Source organism: Helianthus annuus, chromosome 16 (assembly GCF_002127325.2).
Source record: "Helianthus annuus cultivar XRQ/B chromosome 16, HanXRQr2.0-SUNRISE, whole genome shotgun sequence".
NCBI lineage: Eukaryota > Viridiplantae > Streptophyta > Magnoliopsida > Asterales > Asteraceae > Helianthus > Helianthus annuus.
Genome location: NC_035448.2, coordinates 6,505,541 through 6,528,676, shown reverse-complemented (window position 1 = coordinate 6,528,676; position 23,136 = coordinate 6,505,541). Strand labels below are relative to the sequence as shown.

At 34.1% G+C, this 23,136-nt stretch overlaps 2 protein-coding genes across 2 annotated transcripts; both read right to left on the bottom strand.

Moving 5' to 3' along the window:
- Positions 1-17,280: 17,280 nt before the first annotated feature.
- On the bottom strand, positions 17,281-18,882 carry LOC110918903 (2-oxoglutarate-dependent dioxygenase AOP3). Its single transcript, XM_022163182.2, has 3 exons — positions 18,497-18,882; positions 17,933-18,254; positions 17,281-17,862 (listed from the first exon to the last, which is right to left on the bottom strand). Exons 1-3 carry the CDS (start codon positions 18,865-18,867, stop codon positions 17,617-17,619), a joined length of 939 nt encoding a protein of 312 aa, XP_022018874.1. The 5' UTR covers positions 18,868-18,882; the 3' UTR covers positions 17,281-17,616.
- Positions 18,883-20,823: 1,941 nt separating this feature from the next.
- On the bottom strand, positions 20,824-22,551 carry LOC110916916 (probable 2-oxoglutarate-dependent dioxygenase AOP1). The gene is made up of 3 exons (XM_035985367.1): positions 22,178-22,551; positions 21,577-21,898; positions 20,824-21,401 (listed from the first exon to the last, which is right to left on the bottom strand). The coding sequence occupies exons 1-3, from the start codon at positions 22,549-22,551 to the stop codon at positions 21,159-21,161; spliced, it is 939 nt and encodes a 312-aa protein (XP_035841260.1). The 3' UTR covers positions 20,824-21,158.
- Positions 22,552-23,136: the final 585 nt, after the last annotated feature.

The following is a 23,136-nucleotide window of genomic DNA, read 5'->3' as shown; positions in this document are numbered from 1 at the left end:
TGCCCGGTGGATTGGTGATGCTGAACGGTTCTTTTCCTTTTATGCAATTTATGAAGAAGAACGGTTTCCTTATGTTGTTGACTCATTCGATGATGAACCTTTTTCTTGGTTCAATTCATGGTATCGAGGACCGGAACGCCTTACATGGAAGTCTTTCACTATTGCAATGCTTCATCGTTTCCGACCACCACCGCTTAGCCACGTACCACCACCGTCACTTCCATGCCAAGAACCGCCAATACCACCGACATCGTCTCTTGGAAGGGTCGCTTCACCACCGATTCCAACATCATCGACACAACAGTCACCATTAGATTCCATCTACCCTCAAGCTGCCATTCTCACCAACAAGACCTCCATACCGGTGGTGCTGTAACATTCGTCTTGCTCGATGGCCATGTCTCATTCGAAAACCGGTGGTCCAAGTTCAGTGATGCAGACCCAAATGCCATCGGCAGAAGGGAATGGAGACCACCATGGTTGCCACCGTGCCGCTATGTTGAGACCGATCCTAATGCTGTTGTACGACTCGAATGGCGGCCCCCATGGGATTTCATACCGTCCTTGAGGACAAGGACGTTTTCGAAGGCGTGGCATTGATACGATCACGTAACCCACGTAAACAAACCAATGAAGCCCAACAACCATCACATGTTCTCATGCACCATCATTTAGTTTGCACGTCACTTTGTGTTTCCATTTATTATTTCTATTGTTTGCATATTTTCAGTAGTTAGTGGATAGCTTATTTAGTGGTTAGTTTATTTCCATACTTGCATTGTACGCCTATATAAGGCTTTATGTTTTTAGTAACGATAATTAGAAAAATTGTGGTAGAAAATAGTCTCTTCTTGTCTTGTGTTTTTGGAGCTTGACCCCCTCTAAGGGTTATCTATCTTGGGAGTTTGTAGGTTTTCTCCGTAAACCTATCACCATGACATGACATGGCATATGAATTGTTAAACTATGTTAACTAGTATCTATATTACATGTATGTTACTCACCAACTATTAATTAACACTTGATTTTACATATGTTTTAGGTTACATAGTTTATGTTCCATAACTTTAGTTGTTTCATAAAATCTCCAAAGTTGTTATCCCCAAACATTTTATTGATGGTCGACACACGAATAGTTCTTTTTATTAAAAAGAAAGAACCGTTTTAATTCCATCGGATTTAATAAAACACCTTTATAATAAAATATTTATTTTATAATGTACATGTCACACCCCAACCGATGGCGGAAACATCGAGATGAGACGTACAAACTGTTCAAAGACATCATAACACTAATTGTGACAATAATTAAAGTTTATTTCATTGATAATCATAAGTTTCATACAATACATGGAAATGAAAAAGTACATAACATAGATTGTAAATTTAAATAGTTGATGGGTTTCTAAGCCATCCTAGCCTTTTCTTGTTTTCTTGAATCCTCAACCTGCAGTATGCATTTAAAATACAATCAACAAATAATTGCTGGCGAGTATACAGGTTTGATATAGCATAGTAGAGTTAATAGTTTATCAAATCTAATCCATGTGAACAACTAATAATTGCTGGCGAGTATACAGGTTTGATATAGCATAGTAGAGTTAATAGTTTATCAAATCTAATCCATGTGAACAACTGATATTAATTAACTGTTATACTCGTAACGATGAAATCCACATGTCCAAACCATAGTTACGCAATTAACATAGCCTAACCCTCGAAAGGGTGGTAATAGAGTTAATAGATTAAACCTAACAATACCCGTATATACGGGAGGGGCGTTACAACCTACAGCGCTGCCATTGATAGGGGAGGCTTGCAAAGTTAATGAACATATAGCCATAGATGTTAACATCAGCACAACATAGATAATCAATGATCAAGTAGTTTCACAATAGTATGGATAGATTGTGCAATGAAAGTGTTTATCATTGTGTTTTTGATAAGGAAATGCATACTACACCCAAAAGTGTGAAAAGAAAATGGGTCAAGTATACTCACAGTCATAAATGTACAACATTAGCATAACATGAATAACATGAGTCAAATAGATTCACAAAATTGTGGATAGATAGTGCAAAAATGATTAACATAGTGTTTTTGATATAGGAAATGCATACTACACCCAAAATTGTAAAAAGAAAATGGGTCAAGTATACTCACCTTAGGTTGCGTTGCGTATATTGGAAAAAGATAATAGAATCAAGAATTCCCAAGAGAACGCGCACAAGAGAATTACCCTATTAATTTGAGGATTGGGTTAATTATTTGGGAATTTGTAGAATTAAATACATGCATAAATAAAATAAATGAACAATATAAATTTCCAAGGTATTAAATAAATAAAATACAACAAAAGGAAATTTAAATAGGTGCATAATTATTTAACAATCTAAATAATTATCCAACATTTTATAAACAACCTATTTATAAAATTTCTAGTTTATAAAATTAAATAAATAAATCTGAAAATAAATTAAATAAAAATTCTGAGATAATTAAATAAGTGCAACATAATTTCTGTTTTTATAAATATAAAGATTCTGATTTAATGCATATATAATAACAATAATTCTGATTTATAAATAGTTCTGAAAATAATTAAATTCTGAAAATAATACCAATTTCTGATTTTAATAAATAAGAAATAAAAATTCTGAAATAAGTAATATAAATTCTGATTATAAACAAATTCTGATATTTAAATAAAAATTCTGATTATTTAAAATAATAATTCTGTTTTAACAATAATAATTCTGAAATAAAAATTCTGAATTAATTAAATAAGAAATGAAAATTCTGGAATAATAATTATAAATTCTGAAATAATAAATCAGTTTTAATAAATAAATAATTATTATAAATCTGATTAGTTTAGTAATTAATTAAATCTGATTTATTAAATAAAACTTCTGATTTTAAAATATTATTTCGGATTTAAAATAAATAAATCTGTTTAGTAATTAATATATTTGTTTCCTAGATAAATATAATTGATTTTATAAAATTTTCGGTATTATATATTAATATTTATAATATATAAACCTGATTTTAATAAATTTCTGATTTAAATAAATCAGAAAAAAAATAATATATCTGATTATATGTATTTATATACTATAATTCTGATTTTTTTATAATAATAATAATAATAATAATAATAATACTAATAATAATATAACAGTATTATGATTTCAATCGGAAAAATAAAGCGGATCGGAACGGGACGTACCGGCTCGGATTGAACAGGTGGTGGCCGGAGATGGTGAAGACGGTGGCAGACGGTGGTTCGCGGCGGCCGGCGACGAGGACGGCTTCGAGTCGTGTTCCGGGTTCGTGTATGGTTTCGGGTTGGTTCCGTTTTATCTCGAGATGATCGCATGAAAGAACAAAACAAGAAGGGCGGGTCGAGTTTATATAGGGTGAAGGGTTCAGTTACAGGAAAAATGGAAGGTCACCGGTTCTGGTTATGAAAACCGTCGGAGACGAAGAAGAAGAGTCCGGGAAAACGAACCAGCATGGGCGGTTTCTTTTGATTCAAATCCGTAATTAATGTGTTCTTAAAAGCCAAACCGATCCATAATGTTCACATGTTCTGGTGTAGACCAGTTGGTTTGTGCGTGATGTTTGAGTTGTTGTTGGTCGCGGGTTCAAGTCCCGGGTCACGCATACCTTGGGATTTAAATCCCCTTTTTTTGATACAGTTAGTTTTAACTAACTGGATTAGCCACTAACTGAGTTTTACTGAGTTTTCTAACTCAGTTAGTGCTGCCCTTTAATAAAACTAACCAGGTTAGGCTGATTTAACCTGGTTTTCACTAACGGGGTTAGATTAACCAACGGATTTGCTCAAAAACCAATAAAATTCAGAAAATAGTTATTTATTTAATTTAAATTATTATTTTATTCATCTAAAATAATAATAAAATAATATAAAAATCAAATTTAACCCAAACTTCAATATTTTTACCGAATTAGCGTATAAATTCCCAATTTTGTACGGTTTAGGGTAATCTCTTGGCAACGATGAATTAAAGAGTCGAAATTAAGATGGAATTCCTCTGTTTTTTACGTGTTTAACATAGTTTCAACGTGTTTAACATAGTTTCATAGTTTCAATGATTCATAGTATTCAAACACAAAATATGGATAAAATCATGCAATTTCATTATGATTTCAAGTCTCGAGTACAATTTTGGAATTTGAATTAAGTACAACAAAGGTACAACTTACAAAAGTAGAAAGTACAAGTAGACTTTCCAAAAATGGAAAGTTTGAAAATACGAAATGTTACAGTACACCCTAAAATGAGATGTTACGATATGTAAGTATCATGTTATAATTACACTACATATTCTTTTGATGCAACTTCACTCTTTTTCTTTTTGTGGGGGTAGAATGACAAATATTAGCAGGTTGGGTAATATGCTAAAAACGTGTTTAGGTCCAGATGAATAAATATTGTATAAACGAGTTATTTTTAAGGGGTCAATTCACCTTAAACACTTCCTATATTCAAAGATGTTCTTACTAAACAATAAGTTTATTATATAAGATGGCAAAAATCATATTCTTTTCATTAGGTAAATGCGGAAAAAGCCTATAGACTTTCGCTATACACGTGCAAATTGCAGGACGTATCGATGGAAAAGAAATTGCGCGTGTTGAATGGATCAGAGAGGGTAGGGTTCCACTACAAACCATTCGCGCTAAAATTGATTATTAATTAAGTCTCTGGATGTCAGTTTTGCATGATTAAGTAGCTGAACTTTTAGAATTCAACATAAGGCACCTAATGAGATTTAAGGACTAAACCAAAAGATTTAATCATTCAAAAAGGATATGTTAGTATTACAGTTAATCCCAATCGGTGTATTTTAGATATACTTTATTAATTATAACAGGGATCTCGGCAAAGAAAGAGGCACCGGTTAATTTTCTTACAGACCCGACGGAAGGGAGCTAGGTCCACCCAACGCCCGGGTGACGTGCTAGTTTTTAGTTGGGAGGGCGGGAAACATGCTTGTGTTGATTTCACAGGTGTATCCCCCTAGCTGGGTTCCGGGAAAATGAGTTTGTGGCGGGGCAAGCGATACTGAAAGCAGAGTCAAAGAAGGTGGAAAAGCACGCGAAAGCTTGTGAGGATAATCAGCATGCCTTTGTCCTCCTGGCGTTTGACACGTTCGGCTACTTGGCGCCGGAGGCGGTTCGGTTCTTGGCTAGAGTTCAGCGTGTGGTCCACAACAAGTTTTCGACCCCTCAGGGGAGAGACTTTGTTTTTAGTAGATTAGGGTTTTCTATTCAGAAGGGGATGGCGACGCAGTTTGTTATTCGTCTACCTGCTTTTCTTATGTAATTTGCCCTAATGATTGGAATGAAAAATAAAATTTAAAAAAAAATGGAATGTTTGATTTTAACAAAAAGGATATGTTAGTATTATAGTTAATCGGTGTATTTTAGATATACTTTATTAATTATAATATGGAATGTTTGATTTTAACAATTCAAACTATTCGTTGTTGGACGCCAACAGTCTCAACTTCAAATAAAATCACTGACAGTCCTAACTATTAACATATTGGTCTCAAATTGATCATGACTAACAGAACCCTAACGCCGTTAGTCTTCAGTCGCCGGAAAAATGGTTTTGGCCGGAAAACTTCTTTTTGGCCAGAAAACTCAATCTTTTCGTCTCAAATCTCTTTGTAACCTTATTACGGACCTTTATGAACTATTTTCTAGTAATAATCTCAATATGAACTTCTTTCAAATAAAAGTCTCAATTATTGAGGTCGTTGGAAAACTCATTTTTTTGTCGGAAAAATTCTTTTTGGCCGGAAAACTCAACTTTTTGGCCGGCAAACTCAACATTTTTATCCCAAATCTCTTTGTAACTTTAGATCGAACCTTTAGGAACATTTTTCTGGCCAAAAACGTTTTTCTGGCGACCGAAGACTAACGACGTTAAGGTTTTGTTAGTCAGGGCCCATTGAAGGCCAAAATGTTAATAGTTGAGACTGACATCGGTTATTTTTGAAGTTGGGACCGTTGGCGGCCAACGACGAATAGTTGTTTGTTTAGTCAATGTCTATAAAATATATGTATCAATAATGCTATTCAATAATGCTATAAAATATGCATTAAGTAGTATTGATATTTAGTCAATGTCTAAAACGATAACTTTAAATAATCACGAGATGAAAACAAATACTAATGATTGAACATATTAAATTTAGTCGAGATAATATAGGCCAAAAGAAACATATATAATTTAACATTAGCTGTAGTAATCTGAATTGAATAAATAATGAAGTTGTTTGTTTGTCATGAGGAATATCCAAACAGAAAATTAAAATGTTGGGGTGAACTTTTGCAGGTGATTCTCATGAAAATATATTTAATCATCTTATCTTATAAACCAATAAAAGAACACATGTCATTCATTGAAGCCATTTATTTTTTATAGATAACTAGGTTATAACCCCGTGTATTACACGGGTCGAATAAATAAATTTTATAAACTAAATAATGAAACAATTTAAAAACCTTCTTTATTGCACGGGTTGAATAAATATAATTTTATATATTAAATAATAAAAAGTTAACGAAGTCTCAATAAATTTAACCATTTATTTAAAACTTGTAAATGTAACGAAGACTCAATAAATTTAACCATTTATTTAAAACTTGTAAATGTTGAAATGATAACATATCTTCTTGAATAACATATCTTCTTTTCAAGAACCATCTTCACAATCACCATATCCATCGCGTATCGAGTATTATCCATTAGTATATTGAAAGATATGACTTTTTTTATTACTGGTATATAAAATTAGATTTATTAAACCCGTGTAATACATGTGGTTTTTTAAAGATATACCTTTTTATTATTTACTATACAAAATTTACATTTATTCGACCCGTGTAATACATGAGGTTTTTTAAGATATGACTTTTAATTATTTGATATACAAAATTAGATTTATTCAATTCGTACAATATTAGTTAATTTTATTTTAAGTTTTGTAAAATCTATTTGATACCAAACTAAACAAAACGTTCAAATCCATTTACTTTTAGGGGTCAAAATGGTTAGAAAAAAAAACATTGAGGGCTCAGATGTTAAAAAAATTCTTTTTGGGCTAAAAGGGTAAAAGTGATATAACCACAAGGGCCAAAATCGTAATTTACTCTAATATCAAATTAGATAACTAAGTTTGAATTTGAAGTAAATAGATAAATATAAAAGTAATAATTAAACTAAATAATATTTAGTAGGAGGATTATCTATAATTAATTAAAAAATATTAAACTAAAATAATAACTAATCATAAAACATTGCCTAATATAATGACAAGTGTCATTAAAATGGTTTCTTTTATTATATAGTATGGATTAATATCAATTAAAAGATAATTATAAAATTAAATTTAAACAATTCGTATAGGAGATAATATAATATCTTAAAATATTATGTAAGTGATTTATTTATTTTATTAAACTAATGTAGTTAAGGGTAGAACCTATTTCAAAAATGCTTATAAAGGGTAAAGAAAAATATTAATCAATTTTTATTGGTTCTTTACTTTTATTTCCGTGTTCAACTCTTAACTCAAATACGGTAATAACTATGTTTACGTGACATTTATTAGAACCATCACCGCAATCACCCCATCCATTGTATATCGAGTATATCCGTTAGTTTTTTTAAAGATATAAATTTTTATTAGATTCATTCAACCCGTGTAATAAACGAGGTTTTTTTATGGATATAACACTTTTGTTTTTTACTATACAAAATTACATTTATGCAACTCGTGTAATACACTGTGTTTTTAAAAATATAACTTTTTATTATGTAATATATAAAATTAGATTTATTCAATCCATATAATACATAGGGTTTATAAAGATATAACTTTTTTATTGTTTGGTATATAAAATTACGTATGCTCAACCCGTATAACACATGAGGTTCTTAAAAATGTAACTTTTTTCATTATTTAATATATAAAATTAAATTTACTTAACCCGTACAATACATGTGGTTCTTAAAAATACAACTTTTTTATTATTTAATATATAAAATTACATTTTTCAACCCATGTAATAAACAAGATTTTTAAATATATATTGTTTTATTATTTGGTATATAAAATTATATTTGTTCAACCTGTCTAATAAATGACATTTTTAAAGATATATTTTTTATTATTTGGTATACAAAATTACATTTATTCAACCCGTGTAATACATGAGGTTCTAACCTAGTTATTATTATATATTAAATTACTTTTTTAGCTAATTCTATTTATTAGTATTGTTATTATTTATTCCAGTTAATATTACATAACAATTTCTACTTCAATTTAGTAATCATATTATAAATATCTAATATAATATTAGGGATATTGACCTCTAATGACAATTTGAGACAACAAAACAATACATGTGTGTAAACTGACCAATTAGAGGTCAATATCCCTATTTGGACTAAAATGACAATTTGAGACAAAACTCAGGGGCTAAAATGGCAATTTACTCTAAAATATATTGTAACACCCTTGCTATTAATTTAAAGGTTTTCGTATGGATTACGAAAATAAACTTGTAATTATGATTAGAAATATGTTTAAAATACGGTTAGATTAAAACTTTTACAATGAAAAGTTTAGTACGACATAATGTAATTGAGTTCGTTGTTTAAAAGTTACGACGACAAGCCGTGCGGAAGCTTCTTTTTCATGTGTTCGGTCCTTTACGTCGCTTGATCTCCATCCGGGTACTCTCGACCTTCACCTATGATCAAAACCAACTCAAAGGTTAGTTTTGATAGTTAAATAATGAGTTTAAACAAGTCATATGAGTCAAACAAAGAAAATAAAACAATTCGCCAGCATTTGGAGCTCTCGCGGACCGCGAAAGCTTGATTAGGGTTCGTCGCGGGCCGTGACCGAGGTCGCGTGACGCGACGGTAATTCCCTTTCGCTGTCGCGCAATGTGACAGCCCATTTTTCACAACAGGTTTCGTTTCTTGGTGCTGCAGATGCCCAGCTATGAGTTTTTAACCAAAACTCAACTTCCAGAAGCCATAACTTTTGTTCTACTTATCCGATTCGCGTGGTTCTTTTTCCTACGTGTTCGTAATTTAATTCCCCATCTTAGGGAGTTAAAACCTGATATTCAACTACTTTCAAAATTCGGATTTCAAGCTCTCGGCTTGAATCCCTTTTTAACACTTTTGACCCGTTTCCTGATTCATTAAACCAACATGTTTGTTATTCCAAAATTCCTATGAACGTCACATTTCAATTGTTTCTTATGACACAAGATTTAAATCACGGGTTATTATGCATCATTAACCCGTCTATAATTATGCGCTTATTTTGACCCGTTAAGGGTATTTAAGTGCTTTTACGTACCAACCCCCCTCATTCATTTCTAGCGTTATATTTTCATATTACTTGTCAAATGAACTTCCACAACAACTATCCTTATGGTGGTTAATGAATATCAATTGATTATTCCGAATTTACCCCCTTTCGGTTGTTATTTTACGACAAGAAGCTATTTTGAGTCATTTGATCCGAAAAGGATTTATGCCTATCCTTCAACACTTAACTAAGCTTTACTTTATCATAATACATGTTTCAAAACGACTCGTAAGATTCATTTGTTCAATTTACCCATCAAGGGCGTTTTGGTCAGTTTTAGTCCCTCTTTTACGATGAAGGACTTTCACTAATTATTTGACCAAAATTGCACTTTTAACTATAAATTTATTTATGCGTACCTGGCCCGGATTGACATATTGACCCGTTTTAATACCTTGCATCCATAATATGCTAATTCATAGCACCGCTAAATCACAACCGTTTTATCCTGTGCGCATAAGACTCGACATCACTTATTAGTCATTATTTGTCAAATGGTATCTACATTACCATTTGACCCGTTTATGTCAAACGACTAAACATTTTGTGCTTATATTGGAATGGTATTTATTTACCATTTCATTAAATAACTCAATTCAGATTTCTCACCTATCTAACTATGTCTCTTAAACCCCCCCCCCTTTTTACGCATTTAGCCCGACATGCCTTATGTCACCTATCACCGTTTCCCCTTTTTCATTCGTTTAGGCTTACTTATAAGTAGCCATTCGAAAACCCATTTTTATCTTAGTCTTTTCATGACTAATTTACGGTTTCACCTATTTTTACCATTAAACATGGTTTCTATCATTTATATTAGTTCCGACCTGTGTCTTTTCGCGTCGGAAACCATATTTCGAATATTATCTTTATTGTATTCATAACTTATAGAACAAACACGTATTCTACGAAAAGGTGTAAGTTGTACTTACTTGCATCCGGTTATGCTCTTTTTCCGCGTACTCGATCCGTTTGACCCGCTTCTTTCCCAAGCCTTCGTCTAGCTTGTCTAGAGTCAAACTATCATCATCACAATTCGTAAGACGGTTAGATTAGTCATAATCATTTACGACTATTCCATCCTACGGGTTTTATGTCGAATTTATCATTGGATCATATCTTTGGTCATTTTGACTTTTTAGAAGTCAAAGACATATTCAAATGCATATTTGGTTCATTGAACTCACTTAGACATTTTCATCCGAACTCTTAATAATTCAAGTTTTTGCACACAAACTAGTAGGTAATATGATTTCTAGCATCTCTAACATGATTTTAATATCAACTTCTTTATATCATACAAAAACCCCTTTTCAAGTCATGTATGAACAATTACTCAAACTTACAATTTGTTCAAATATCTTGATTTCATTATTCAATATGATGATTCTAAGCACAAGTTTAACCTTAACTTCATCATATTATCAAAACCCACTTAGCTAGGTGTGGTAATTCAACCAAACACCTTAATCATAGCAATTTATTCTAAATCTTCACTTAGGGCTTGTTCCTAAGCAATCATACCTCTCAAATTCAGCCATAACTCCTATGATTCATACAGAATTCGCACCTTAATAAATTTTCACAACTTCATCAACATCAAAAATTCGACATACCTTATGATCCCCTAGCTTGGGTGATCGTTAATTCACGTTCATGCATTGATTTGAGGCTAGAATCGACCTTCAATTTGTTGAATTTGGTTGAGTTAGGGTTTTGGCTCCTTGGAGCCCTTCCTGGTCGATCCAAAACAAGCACCACACACACTCTTGTGTGTGTGTTGTGTTATTTTATTTAGTTTTATAAAATCATTTTCAAGTTACCATATTTTGGTCCCTCATGTTTGGTTAGTTATTAATTAGGTCACAACCTAATTATTTTTCAACAATATTCCCACTTATTAACTAGGTTTGGCATTCCAAGTTATCTTAGTGGGTTCGGGAAAGTTTATGACTAGGTTTACTTTAAGTCCCGTTAACTCGGACCTTTTGTCCCTTTTTATTTCTTGAAAGTTCTTATTCGCTTTTTAATTAATATTAGGATTATTTATTTAAATCCTAATATTTACCGGATTAATCTTTTCTGCTAACGGTATTCTACCCGCTCTTTAGTATTAACGGGGTTTAATTACCAAACCTGTTTTCGGGGTGTTACATATACTATATTTCGACCCTACTCCATTTATAATGAAACTTAAGTCAAAACACAGAGAAAAATAAGCTCGTCCTAATAGCGTATTTATAATTTTGTAAAATGTTATAAAAGAAAAACGAGTGAAACAGTTGAATTAATTACAATAATATAATAATATAAATTATAACATATATACATTTGAGTTACTGGGGTTGGTTCCGGTACAAATCATATTTATCCTACAAACCGTAAGAACAGATCATAGCACTTAATAAAGTTAAATTAGCACATACCAAACAATACATACATAAAAGTAGCACTTTTGAATTATATTAGCACATGAAAATTAATCACGATAGTTGATTTTAGCACATATTTGAATGATATCAGCACTTTTCTTAATCAGCACATTGAAAACAAAAAGAAAATCCAAATAAAGAATTAATTGCTTGTTAGCATATTTATAGGGAATTCAATATAATTGATATTATTTAGGATATTATTTTATCATTTCTCTATAATTGGTTGGATGCCACGTGACACTTTTTAAATGGTTCTTACAGTTTGTATGCGAAATGTGGCTTGTATTTGATCCTGCTCCTTGAGTTACTACGTAAACTAAGCTAGCAACGGACACTCTTCCCACATCGAAACTTTCAGAAAATTGATTTTCTTGCTTTATTCTATAAATACAACCATTATAGTTACTTTTGGATTATTAATTTTTACGGGAACGCTCTACTATAGAGAATCCCAAGTATACGATATTCTTTTTGGGTGTTGCTAGTATTTATTTTTGGAGTTCGAGTAGGGAGACTTTACGTCAACTTAAAGTAGATAGTTTTAAGGTATGTTCTTGTTTAAGTTTATTATTATTATTATTATTGTTATTATTATTATTATTATTATTATTTTTAGGTATTAGGGTATTGTTAGGGGCAGTGGCGGATCTTGACCTAAAACTCAGCATGGGCCGATGTTTTTTGGAGATAAAATCAGCCTGGGCCGAACCAATACACACTTAAAAAAATTCTCGAAAACCTGAAATTTAACACTACTGGGCGAAAAAACCGCACGGGCCGAGGCCCGGTCCGGCCTCCTCTAAGCTCCTCCCCTGGTTAGGGGGCGGGTATTGAGTAGCCTGGCGTTAGTTAGGTATGGACTGATCAATCATGCTTAAATAAGATAGTGTTAACCAAAAACTAACCACGACAATGACTAGTTAGGTGTACCATTACCTAACCTAGGATTATGTAGTTGTGTCAGGACTCCGAGATAATACCCGGTCGTACTAGCAGCTGTTTAGCAATTGTTAAACAGATGAATTATCATACTCATCTTTTGTACCGTGATAGTATACTCGTCCAAATTGGTAATAATGAGAATGCTTCAATATGCATGTGTTAGAAGGGGTATATGGGATCCTATTATGCTTAATGGGGGTGTGCCACTCTGGGAAGGGTAATAATGTGTTGTACCCACAGGCACTTCGTGCTTAATTATAAGGTCAAGCGAACATGTTCATACCTATATGACAGCCGTAAGGGTGCATAACTGGAGGACCTGTATGTCCCTTGTACGGTGGTTTGTGACAAGTCAAATGTGGCCTATAAAGTTCAATGAGGCCCAACCTGACTATAAAGGGGTCACAGACCCATATTGTGTATGCATATAATGTAAACTGAGGCATGTCTTTATAAAATTGTATAGTATGAGCCCACAAGTATATAGCTGACGTCATTTTGAGTATACGTATCTCAGGTGAGCCGTAAGGAAAGCTATAGGAACTACTTGATGGTTGTGGAGCTTAGAAGATTAAGGAGTTCTTAGTTGTTAAGAGTTTGTAAATAAATAATGTTTTGTACTCAAACAATTACAAGTTTTAATGAAATTTCAATTTGCTTTCGCTGTAAGTGTATCAGTTGTACATAATCACCTAGGTCACAAGTGGGGTGTTACATTTACTGTGACGAATCAACTCAATACCATCCGAACAACTTCGGTAGCAGTGTAGGTCATATTTTACATATCGAAAGCTATAGACAGTGTTGGTACCGTACCGTACTACTACCGTGACGAACCAAACTAATACCGACTAGCAACATTGATGCCTTGTCGATTTCAACGGAATAATATCGTCACCGACATTGCTACCATTGAAACCGTAACTGCTATTCAATTTTATGGTTTTCAACCGATGTAAAAAACATGTTGATATAATTTTGATCATGACTTTATTTTTTGGGTTTTATCTTTCGTTTGATATTCAAAGTGCTGATACCATATCAATAACGTAATGACTCGAACAGATACCGATCAAATACCTACCCCAATGTGTGAAAGACTTTTACTAGTTATTATTATTATGTATGTTAATAAAAACATACAGTTGTTCGTTGGGTGAAAAGTGACTTACCCTTTTTTTTAAGTTTCAGTTTCACACCTATGCTATAAATTATGTAAATCTTTAACTGAATAATTTTTTTTCTATTATAATTTTCGTTCGTTAGCCTTTCCTTACAAAAAACTATATATGTACGGCTGCACTTATTTTTCTCTCTCGATATTTTGATATAGGTTTTATTGAAAATGAAGTTGTATTTGAAATAGCGGTACAGTGACGGACTGAGTCGGTATTGACGAACAACATCAGAACCGGATCTGAATTTTTTTATTTATGGTTTTCGATCGAAATAAAATACTACTTTGTTTTTTGAGTTACGTCATGGAACTTTTGTGTAATAAAACCAATGTAGATATTCTTTTTTGTAGTCGTCAAAATCAAATCTTACAAATTTTAACGTCCCGCCGCATCACGTACATTTCACCTACTAGTCAAATCAAATTACATTACATTACAACTATAATGAATAGTAATTATTTTTTATGAATCTTTTTTATTCCTTCTAATAATATTTTATGTATTCAAGATTAACTTTAGCTAGTAATTTTTTTAGTTTTATGTTATCGTCAGAATTTTCTAACCACCAAAGTTAAAAATCAACTTTATCTGTACTACTTTAGTTTTATGTTTTTGTCACAACATTTTGTCCACTAATGTTTGTTAATTTACAAAGAGGCCCTTCATGCTTTTGTCAAAACTATTTATGCTTTTCTATATACTTCTTTTCTTTTAATTTCCAAACAATATTATTATTGTTTTTTGCTTTTTTTTTATCTGAACGCGTTAATTTTTTTCGCAAGTACGAAAGTTTTGGTTTTGTTTTTTCTTTATCCAAAATTACGAATGTAATCAACGACGTCCAAGTTTCGTTTTTCTAATATAAAAGTACGTATGTTGACATTTCCCAATAACATTATTATTTTCGCACCCATCACGTCTAAAGTTAAGAAGATTATCAATGACGTCCTGGTTTCATTTTTATTTTATAAAGTTACTTGTGTTGACATTTTAACGTTCTTTTTTATGGTTTTACACTGTCTCTTTCTGTGTTTTTATACCGAGTGCCGATACCATATTAATACTGTAATGAAGCGAACTACTACCAACCAAATTGTTATTCATGGGTTTACACTACTTTTTTTTAGTTTCATTTTCACCCTTTCTAATATAAATAATTTCCCCTATCACCCATTTAATTTTTTAGTAATTTGATTTGACTCTAATAACTTGCGTTAATTTACCTTTAAAAAAATTAAATTCGGTGTTGTGATTATTTTTTTTCTCTTGACATTGCAGAACACATTTTGTTGAAACCACGGTTTTATTCAAAGTTGGAGATTTTTTTTGGCATCTAAGCTATAGCAAGCCATAGTTGTGACGAATCGAAGTGATACCCACATCGATACCGGTATTATCAGACCCGGTAAGAATATATTTGTTTTTATGTTTTTCAATTGATGTACAACACCAATTATGACTTTATTTTCTATTGCTATACCAAGTACTTGTATCATATCCTTAAATTTCTTTGCATAACGAATCAAACCGATATCAACCACATTCCCGTTGTAATGCTTAGGGAATCCCACTAGTTATAATAATAGAAATGGAGAAAATGGTGTACTGGAAATTAAAGTGTGCTTCAAAGTCCACGCGTGGAACCATCACGCACACCGCCGCCGGTCATCTCCACAACGCGTGGAAAATATAACGCGTTGAGATTTTCACGCGTGAAGAAGTTGATGATGCAATTTAGTTTTTTTTTTTTTTTTTTTTGAATGATTTTTGATAGTGTGGGTGAGTGATGAGCATTTCCATTAAAAAACCATCACTAGTGATGAAATAATGCTCGGTGACATGGCGGAAATTAATTAGATGTTGTCAGTGATGAGTGAGTGGTGAGTGATGGGCGCCCCTATCCCTAATAATATAATACTAGGTTACACGATCTGTTTCACATACCTGAAACCCGGCTGTGATCATACTTTTGCTTATTGTTTTCAAGGCAATTTCGGTAGTAATTAGTTTTAATTAATCAATCAAAACAAAAATTCAGTTTTATATTAAGTTTAGAATAAACGAAACGTGTAATACTAACCATATGATCCTCGTGAATCCGATACCTAACTTACGATGGTTACCTAGGTTATTACTTTAAAGACATGTCATCAATAGCGTAGGGACTTTAGCATTAAGCTTAAAAGTTAAGGAATTTAATCACTGAAAAATCAAGTGGTCTGGTGGAAAACCGTCTTGCAAAGAGGGTTGGAAGAAATGGTTAAAGATGGAATTATTTGACTTTGATCTCTAGTATAGTTCAATATTAAAATTTAAAAGATGAAAAGAAATTTAAAAATTTGAATATTTACAATAAACTAGTGTTTTTCAATAACGCACGTTGCGCGAAAGGGATTGGTGTTTTCGACCGACATCATTCTTCAAACGACTCGAGATAAATGATGCGTAACCAGCCATATCCGGCATCGTGGAGTGTATTAAAAAGGGAGCAATTGGACGATTGGATGCTGCCTAGGTGTTTCTTATAATGCCCACGGATTGTTCGTGTCAAAACCACAATTATGAGGATTCGTTTTTCGTATTTTGGTTGGATGAGATTTTTTTTTTTTTAAAATAAGATAGAGATGATTATAGAAGAGGTGGAGTAGTTGTGGTAAAAAAATGAATAGAAGTGTGAGTATTTATAGTGAATAATTTTTTTTAAACACATAGCCGTTGGCCAACGGTAAGGCCAAACGACTACTTGTCTTGGCCAATGAGATCCCGCCATGTCATCTTGATAGCCCCGTCCAACGCCCGGGCTGAAACCCCCGCCCAAGGGGCAACGCCGAAACCCAAGCCCACCCGGGTGGTGACTTGGGCGTTTGTACCCAACCCACGCCACAACCCCCGCCCCCGGGCTGAAACCCCCGCCCAAGGGGCCACGCCGAAACCCAAGCCCACCCGGGGTGGTGACTTAAGCGTTTGTACCCAACCCACGCCACAACCCCCGCCCCCGAGTTGAAACCCCCGCCCAAGAGGCCACGCCGAAACCCAAGCCCACCCGGTGGTGACTTGGAAGTTTGTACCCAACCATGCCACAACCCCACCCCATGCCCCATATTTTAGTATACCCCAAATTTAATGTTTTAATGTTCATTGGGTTTATTTTTTTATCATATATGAATTTACTGTTCGTTGTGTTTTCCTTTTATCATATATGAATGAATGGAAAGGTTTTTGCTGAAACTGAAGGTCTCTTTAGTTCATTTTTTTTGGATCTTATGTATTTGTTGAATTTTTTCAATATACATTGAACTTTTGAATCACTAATAATTTTATGCATTCATACACTGATTATTACTTGAACAAAGGGAAACAAGAAACAACAAGCATACATAGATATGATCAAACAATGGTGGGATAGATTCAAACAATACACAGTTGATTAATATACTTAGGGGCAAGCTTGTTTCAGAACTAATAATATGTTGAGAACCACGAGACCCGCATATTGCGCTTGTACTCTGGGAGGGAGAAACGTATTATGCGGTTCAAAGTAATAGGTACAAACGTATTGTATTATACGCTTCTTAATATATTACTGGCTCTGAAACGAATACTCATATCTTAGTGAATGGCTCTTTAAACTCCACAGTAGGTTTTGATGGGGCATTCTGACTTTAGCCCTTCCTCAGTGTAGCAGAAATGTGTATACTTGGAATTATCAAATGCATGAAACTGCAGCGGATGGTCTTCGTCAACAAGTTGTTGAGGTACCGTGATTTGATCCCGGATAGTTGCAAATATCCCCAGTACAAACCTGTCTTTGTTCCCAGTAGTCAGCATCACCCTGTGAGTTGGCGCTTCGATTCTTCCATTTGTCCATACCTAATAAGAAAATAAAAACACCATAACTCGCCGGTTTTAACAACACTAATAACTATAAAGTATAAATTACCATGAAAGCATCTCCTGCCATGACTACAAAAGATGATGGTGGATAATCAACATCAATCCATTCTCCATCTTTGGCTTTTATCTGCAGACCATTTACTTCATTCTGATGAAGATAAGTCATGAAGCATCTATCAGTGTGTGGATGAATTCCCGCTATCTTCTCGTTCCCTTGAGTGCTTAGGTATTTCGTGGGTTTAAGAAGATAAGTTGTCGACCCACGGATCGATTCATAGGGTTCTTCTATTCCATAACTAGCTGCTACCATTTTCATCACTGTCTGGTCTAGTTCTGCTACAGCCTTTGAGTACATCAGCATACTTTCACTAAAACATCAAAATCAAACAAATCGTAATTTTATGTTGTTCATCAATCATAAAATGGGCAGGAGGTCAAGAGGGTCCACTGACCCCGATCACCATAATTTGTCGGATTTTTATTTTTGTAAAGTCAAGTTTTCGTTAAGAAAATTATGAGCTGGACCCCTTAGTTGAATTCGTTAAGGAAAAGAACTATTGCGCCACTGAAAACAACTGAAAACAAGATAAAATATATAGAAAAAACCTACGAGAAACTTTGATTTCCGGATGGCCACATGAGTTTTGTGAAACTTTCAATTCCTTCTTTAGTGGTTACATGTTCAATGCCTAAGCTTTCATAAAGAGGAAGCATGGGTGGTTGAGTATAACCACCATATGGCGTATCTAGAATGTTTAAGGCTTTCACCTCGGTAGGAAGTTTAAACAATTCTTGTGATGCACGGAAAGTTGCATCACGAAGTTCACCAGACACTCCATCATACACGGCTATGAAGCACCCGTATTCTTCAAGTGCACATCTAACTTCGTCGCACTTTGTAACCCAAGCACTTGATTTTAAGTTTAAACTTTTTAAAGATAAATCAATAACCGGAAGCTTGACCTGTGTTGAGGAACCCATTGTTTCACTAGCTCTCTCTCTTTAGGAGGATTACTGGAGTGTATATATGCACACACACCTCATAGTGTATAACTACAAACAGAAAATGTTAAGACAATAATTAAATACTAAAATCTTATGCAGGACCTTGTCACATAGTTCTTATCATTCATATTTTTATATGGCTTGAAATGTTGGACGATAGTGTTGTTAATTTAAACAATGAAATCTTATGATGTGTTTGGCTATAAAAGTGCATATAAAACAGCCAAATGATCGAATCTTATGTTCAAATGCCGGCCCAAACGTTGAATGATCCTATTCTTTAGTTTAGTGAATAAGCATAGAGTTGTCCATACATATTTGGTCTCACTTTTAGTAAATACTTATCGTCTTATCATGATAGTATTAACTATATGTTACACAAATCAATATGTTTGGATGCTTCTTGTTTAATTGATGCTTGCTCGTTATCCCACTAAACCTACGTAATCTACATGGTTGTCTACACTTGGTAATCCGTTATGTTTATGTAATCAGTCAAATATTTCGCTCGGGGTACATGCACCAATCGATCTTTTTCCCGATTGCTAAGTGTTATGTGCCTTTTGTCCAAGGCTTGATGCAAAACTACCATCAAGCCGGGGGTCTCACTGGAAGCCGCCTCTCTATTCCAATAGGGTAGAGGCAAGACTGTCTACATCTTACCCCCCCTCAGACCCTACCTTAGCTTTGCTATTGGTGGGATTTACTGAGTATGATGATGAGTCAAATATTTCGCTCGAGCGTAATGATCACAAGGTTGTGGAGCATGAGGGATAGATGTTTGCAATCGGGTTCAGAAGGCACGTTTGCAAACATTACGAGGTGAATTGGAAGTTCTTCATATGAAGGAAACTGAGACCATTGAAGAGTCTGCAGGAAAGTTGAGCGAATCCTAAACACAATGACGTAGAGACGAACTAGAACTTAGGCGCCAGGACCTTTTATTTTCACTGCTGAAGTTCTAATAAATAAAAATAGTATATTTGATTATTTTGCAATCAGTCTTCTTGAAAATACAAGGTGTTGTCTATTGGCAACTTTCAAGAAATTAGTGTCTTGGATCATAATTGAAGCTGATTTTCTTCAAATTAGAACTCTATGTTGCTGGGATTTTTGTGTCCACAGTTGAATTTATGAGTATAAATTAAAATTTATTCCACTAAACCTGCCTTAGAGGAGGTGCAAGAACTTGTGTGAACCTTCAGTTAGTAGTTATGGTGCAGATGAAGGATATGTTAGTGCTATAATGCATGGACATTATCATAAAGTCTAAAAGTTAAGGGATTTAATCATTGGAAAATCAAGTGTAGGTGTTTTAGACAATTTCTCTATTTCAATACTCCTTGTAGAGATAAAACATAGACCAAATTGAGCCAAAGTTGTGTATTGGGTCAAACTTTCCATTGGTTTTTTATGTGTAATCTCCGTTATCATTTCCAAGACAACATACCCATCTGTGCTTCAGTAATTTCACAAAGACTAGCCCTTTACTCAATGAAGCGGGATCACAATGGGTCACGGATCAGGTCAACAACCGCCAACTTCTTGCTTAATTATCATAATCAGGGAAGGGTGCAGTCAAAGGTGGAGAAGGTGCCATTTACTTGTGGGTCAAGTTACCAGAGAAGTTCATTGACGAATTTGAGGTGGTCCGTTGGCTCACTAACATGCACGGTGTGGTTCTGATCACAGGCAGCCCGTGTAGGTGCCCGGGTCAAGTTAGGATCTCGTTTGGTGGTCTAGTGGACAACGATTGCCGGCTTGCAGAGGAATTGGCCAAAGATGGGAATAGTTTAACTTTGATCTCTAGTGTTGTGGTTCAATATTAAAATTTAGGAGATACAAAGAATTTTAAACTTGAATTTTTACAATAAATAAGTTTCTGCTGAAACTAAAGGTCTCTTTATTTTTTTAGTTTTGCTTTTTCAGATATTATCTGCTGAATTTTAACAATACATATAACTTTTGAACTACACAAATTTTATGCATTCGTACAGTGATTAATACTTCAACAAAGGGAAACAAGAAACAACACGCATACATAGATATGACCAAACGATGGTGCTTCAAAATCCACAATAGGTTTTGATGGGGCACCTTGGATTTGAACAATACACTATACACAGGGGCAAGCCCGTTTCGGAACCAATAATATGTTGAGAACCTCGAGAACCACATAATGCACTTGTACGTAGTGTATATGGTTTTATAGTTCTCAATATATTATCGACTCCAAAACGAACTCCTATTTTTTAGTAATTGGTGCTTCAAATTCCACAGTAGGTTTTGATGGGACACTGTGAGTAAATCCCTTCAGTGTAATAGAAATGCATATACTTGTAATTATCAAATGCACGAAACTGCAGCGGGTGTTCTTCATCGACGAGTTGTTGAGGTACCTGTATGATGTGATCCCTGATGGATGTAAATAGCCCCATTACATATCTCTCTTTGTCCCCCGTCACCATCACCCTGTGAGTTGGCGCTTCAATTCTTCCGTTTGTCCATGCCTAATAAGGAAATAAGAACACCATAGGTCATTGGTCCATAAAACCCCGGCCGGTCTAAGCAGTAGTGGTTCAACTTCAACCCTTGTGGGCTGAATCAGTGAGGGGCCCGGTTCACGGCTTGACCAGCCGAGCAGTCGTGTTTTAACAACATTAGTTACTATAAAGTATAAATTACCATGAAAGCATCTCCTGCCATGACTACAAAAGATGATAGTGGATAATCAACTTCAATCCACTCCCCATCTTTCGCCTTTATCTCGAGACCGTTTACTTCATCTTGTTGAAGATAAGTCATGAAGCTTTTATCAGTGTGTGGAAGAACTCCCAACAATTTCTCATTGCTTTGAGGGCGTAGGTATTTCGTGGGTTTAAGAACATAAGCGGTTGACCCACGCATCGATTCGTATGGTTCTTCTATTCCATAACTTTCTGCTACCATTTTCAGCACTAGATGGTCTAGTTCTGCTACTGCCTTGGAGTACATCACCACACTTTCGCTGAAAAATGAAAATCAAACAAATCATAATTAATTTTACGTTGATTATCAATCATAAAACAGGCAGGAGGTCAAAGGGGTCCACTGAACCCAGTCATTATAAATTTGTTGCATATTTTTTTAATATACAAGTTAGAGGTTTCAATAAGAAACTACGAGTTGAACTCCCTAGTTGTAGTCGGTAAGTAAATAAGCTATCCGACGACCCCTCGTCCAACGAGTTGTGGTTCTTTCATTAAAAATAGCTGTAAAAAGATTAAAAAAACTAAAAAAAGCGTACGAGAAACTTTGATTTCCTGATGGCCACATGAGTTTTGTGAAACTGTCAGCTCCTTGTGTCGTAGTTACATCTTCAATGCCTAATGTTTCATAAAGAGGAACCAGGGCTTCTTGCCCAATATAGCCATGATATGGTGTTTCTGTGATGTTTAAAGCTTTAATTTCGGTAGGAAGATTGAATAATTCTTTTGATAAAAGGAAAGTTGCATCACGAAGTTCACGAGACACCCCATCATACAAAGCTATGAAACACCCGTATTCTTCAAGTGCGCTTCTAACTTCTTCGCACTTTGTAACCCAAGAACTTGAATTCAAGTTTAAACTTTCTGAGGATAAATCAATAACTGGAAGTTTGGGCTGTGTTAAGGAACCCATTGTTTCACTAGATCTCTCTCTATAGCAGGATTATTGGAGTGTGTATATATATACACAAACACACACACCTCATAGTGCATGACTACAAACAGAAAATGTTAGGAATAATTAAATAATCAAATCTTAAGCTGGACCTGGTCCCTGAGTTCTTATCATTCATATATTTTACGGCTCAAAATGTTGGACGATAGTGTTCGTAATATGAACAATCAAATCTTATGATGTGTTTGGCTATATAAGTGCATATAAAAGAGCCGAATGATCGAATCTTATGTTAGTTTAATAATCTTGTTCTTTAGTTCAGGTAATAAGCAGAGTTGTCTATACGTATTTGGTCTCACTTTAAAAATAGCTATCAAGATGACGATACTATGTATATGTTACATAAATCAACATGTTTGGATGCGTCTTGTTCGACTGATGTTTGCTCGTTATCCCATTAAAACAACGTATTTTAATTACTTGGTTGTGTACACTTGGTAATCCGTTATAGATATGTAACCAATCAAATATATCGATTGAGCCTAATGGTCACAAGGTGGTGGAGCACGAGGATCATGAACTCAATGCCTAGAGGTGGTAAGT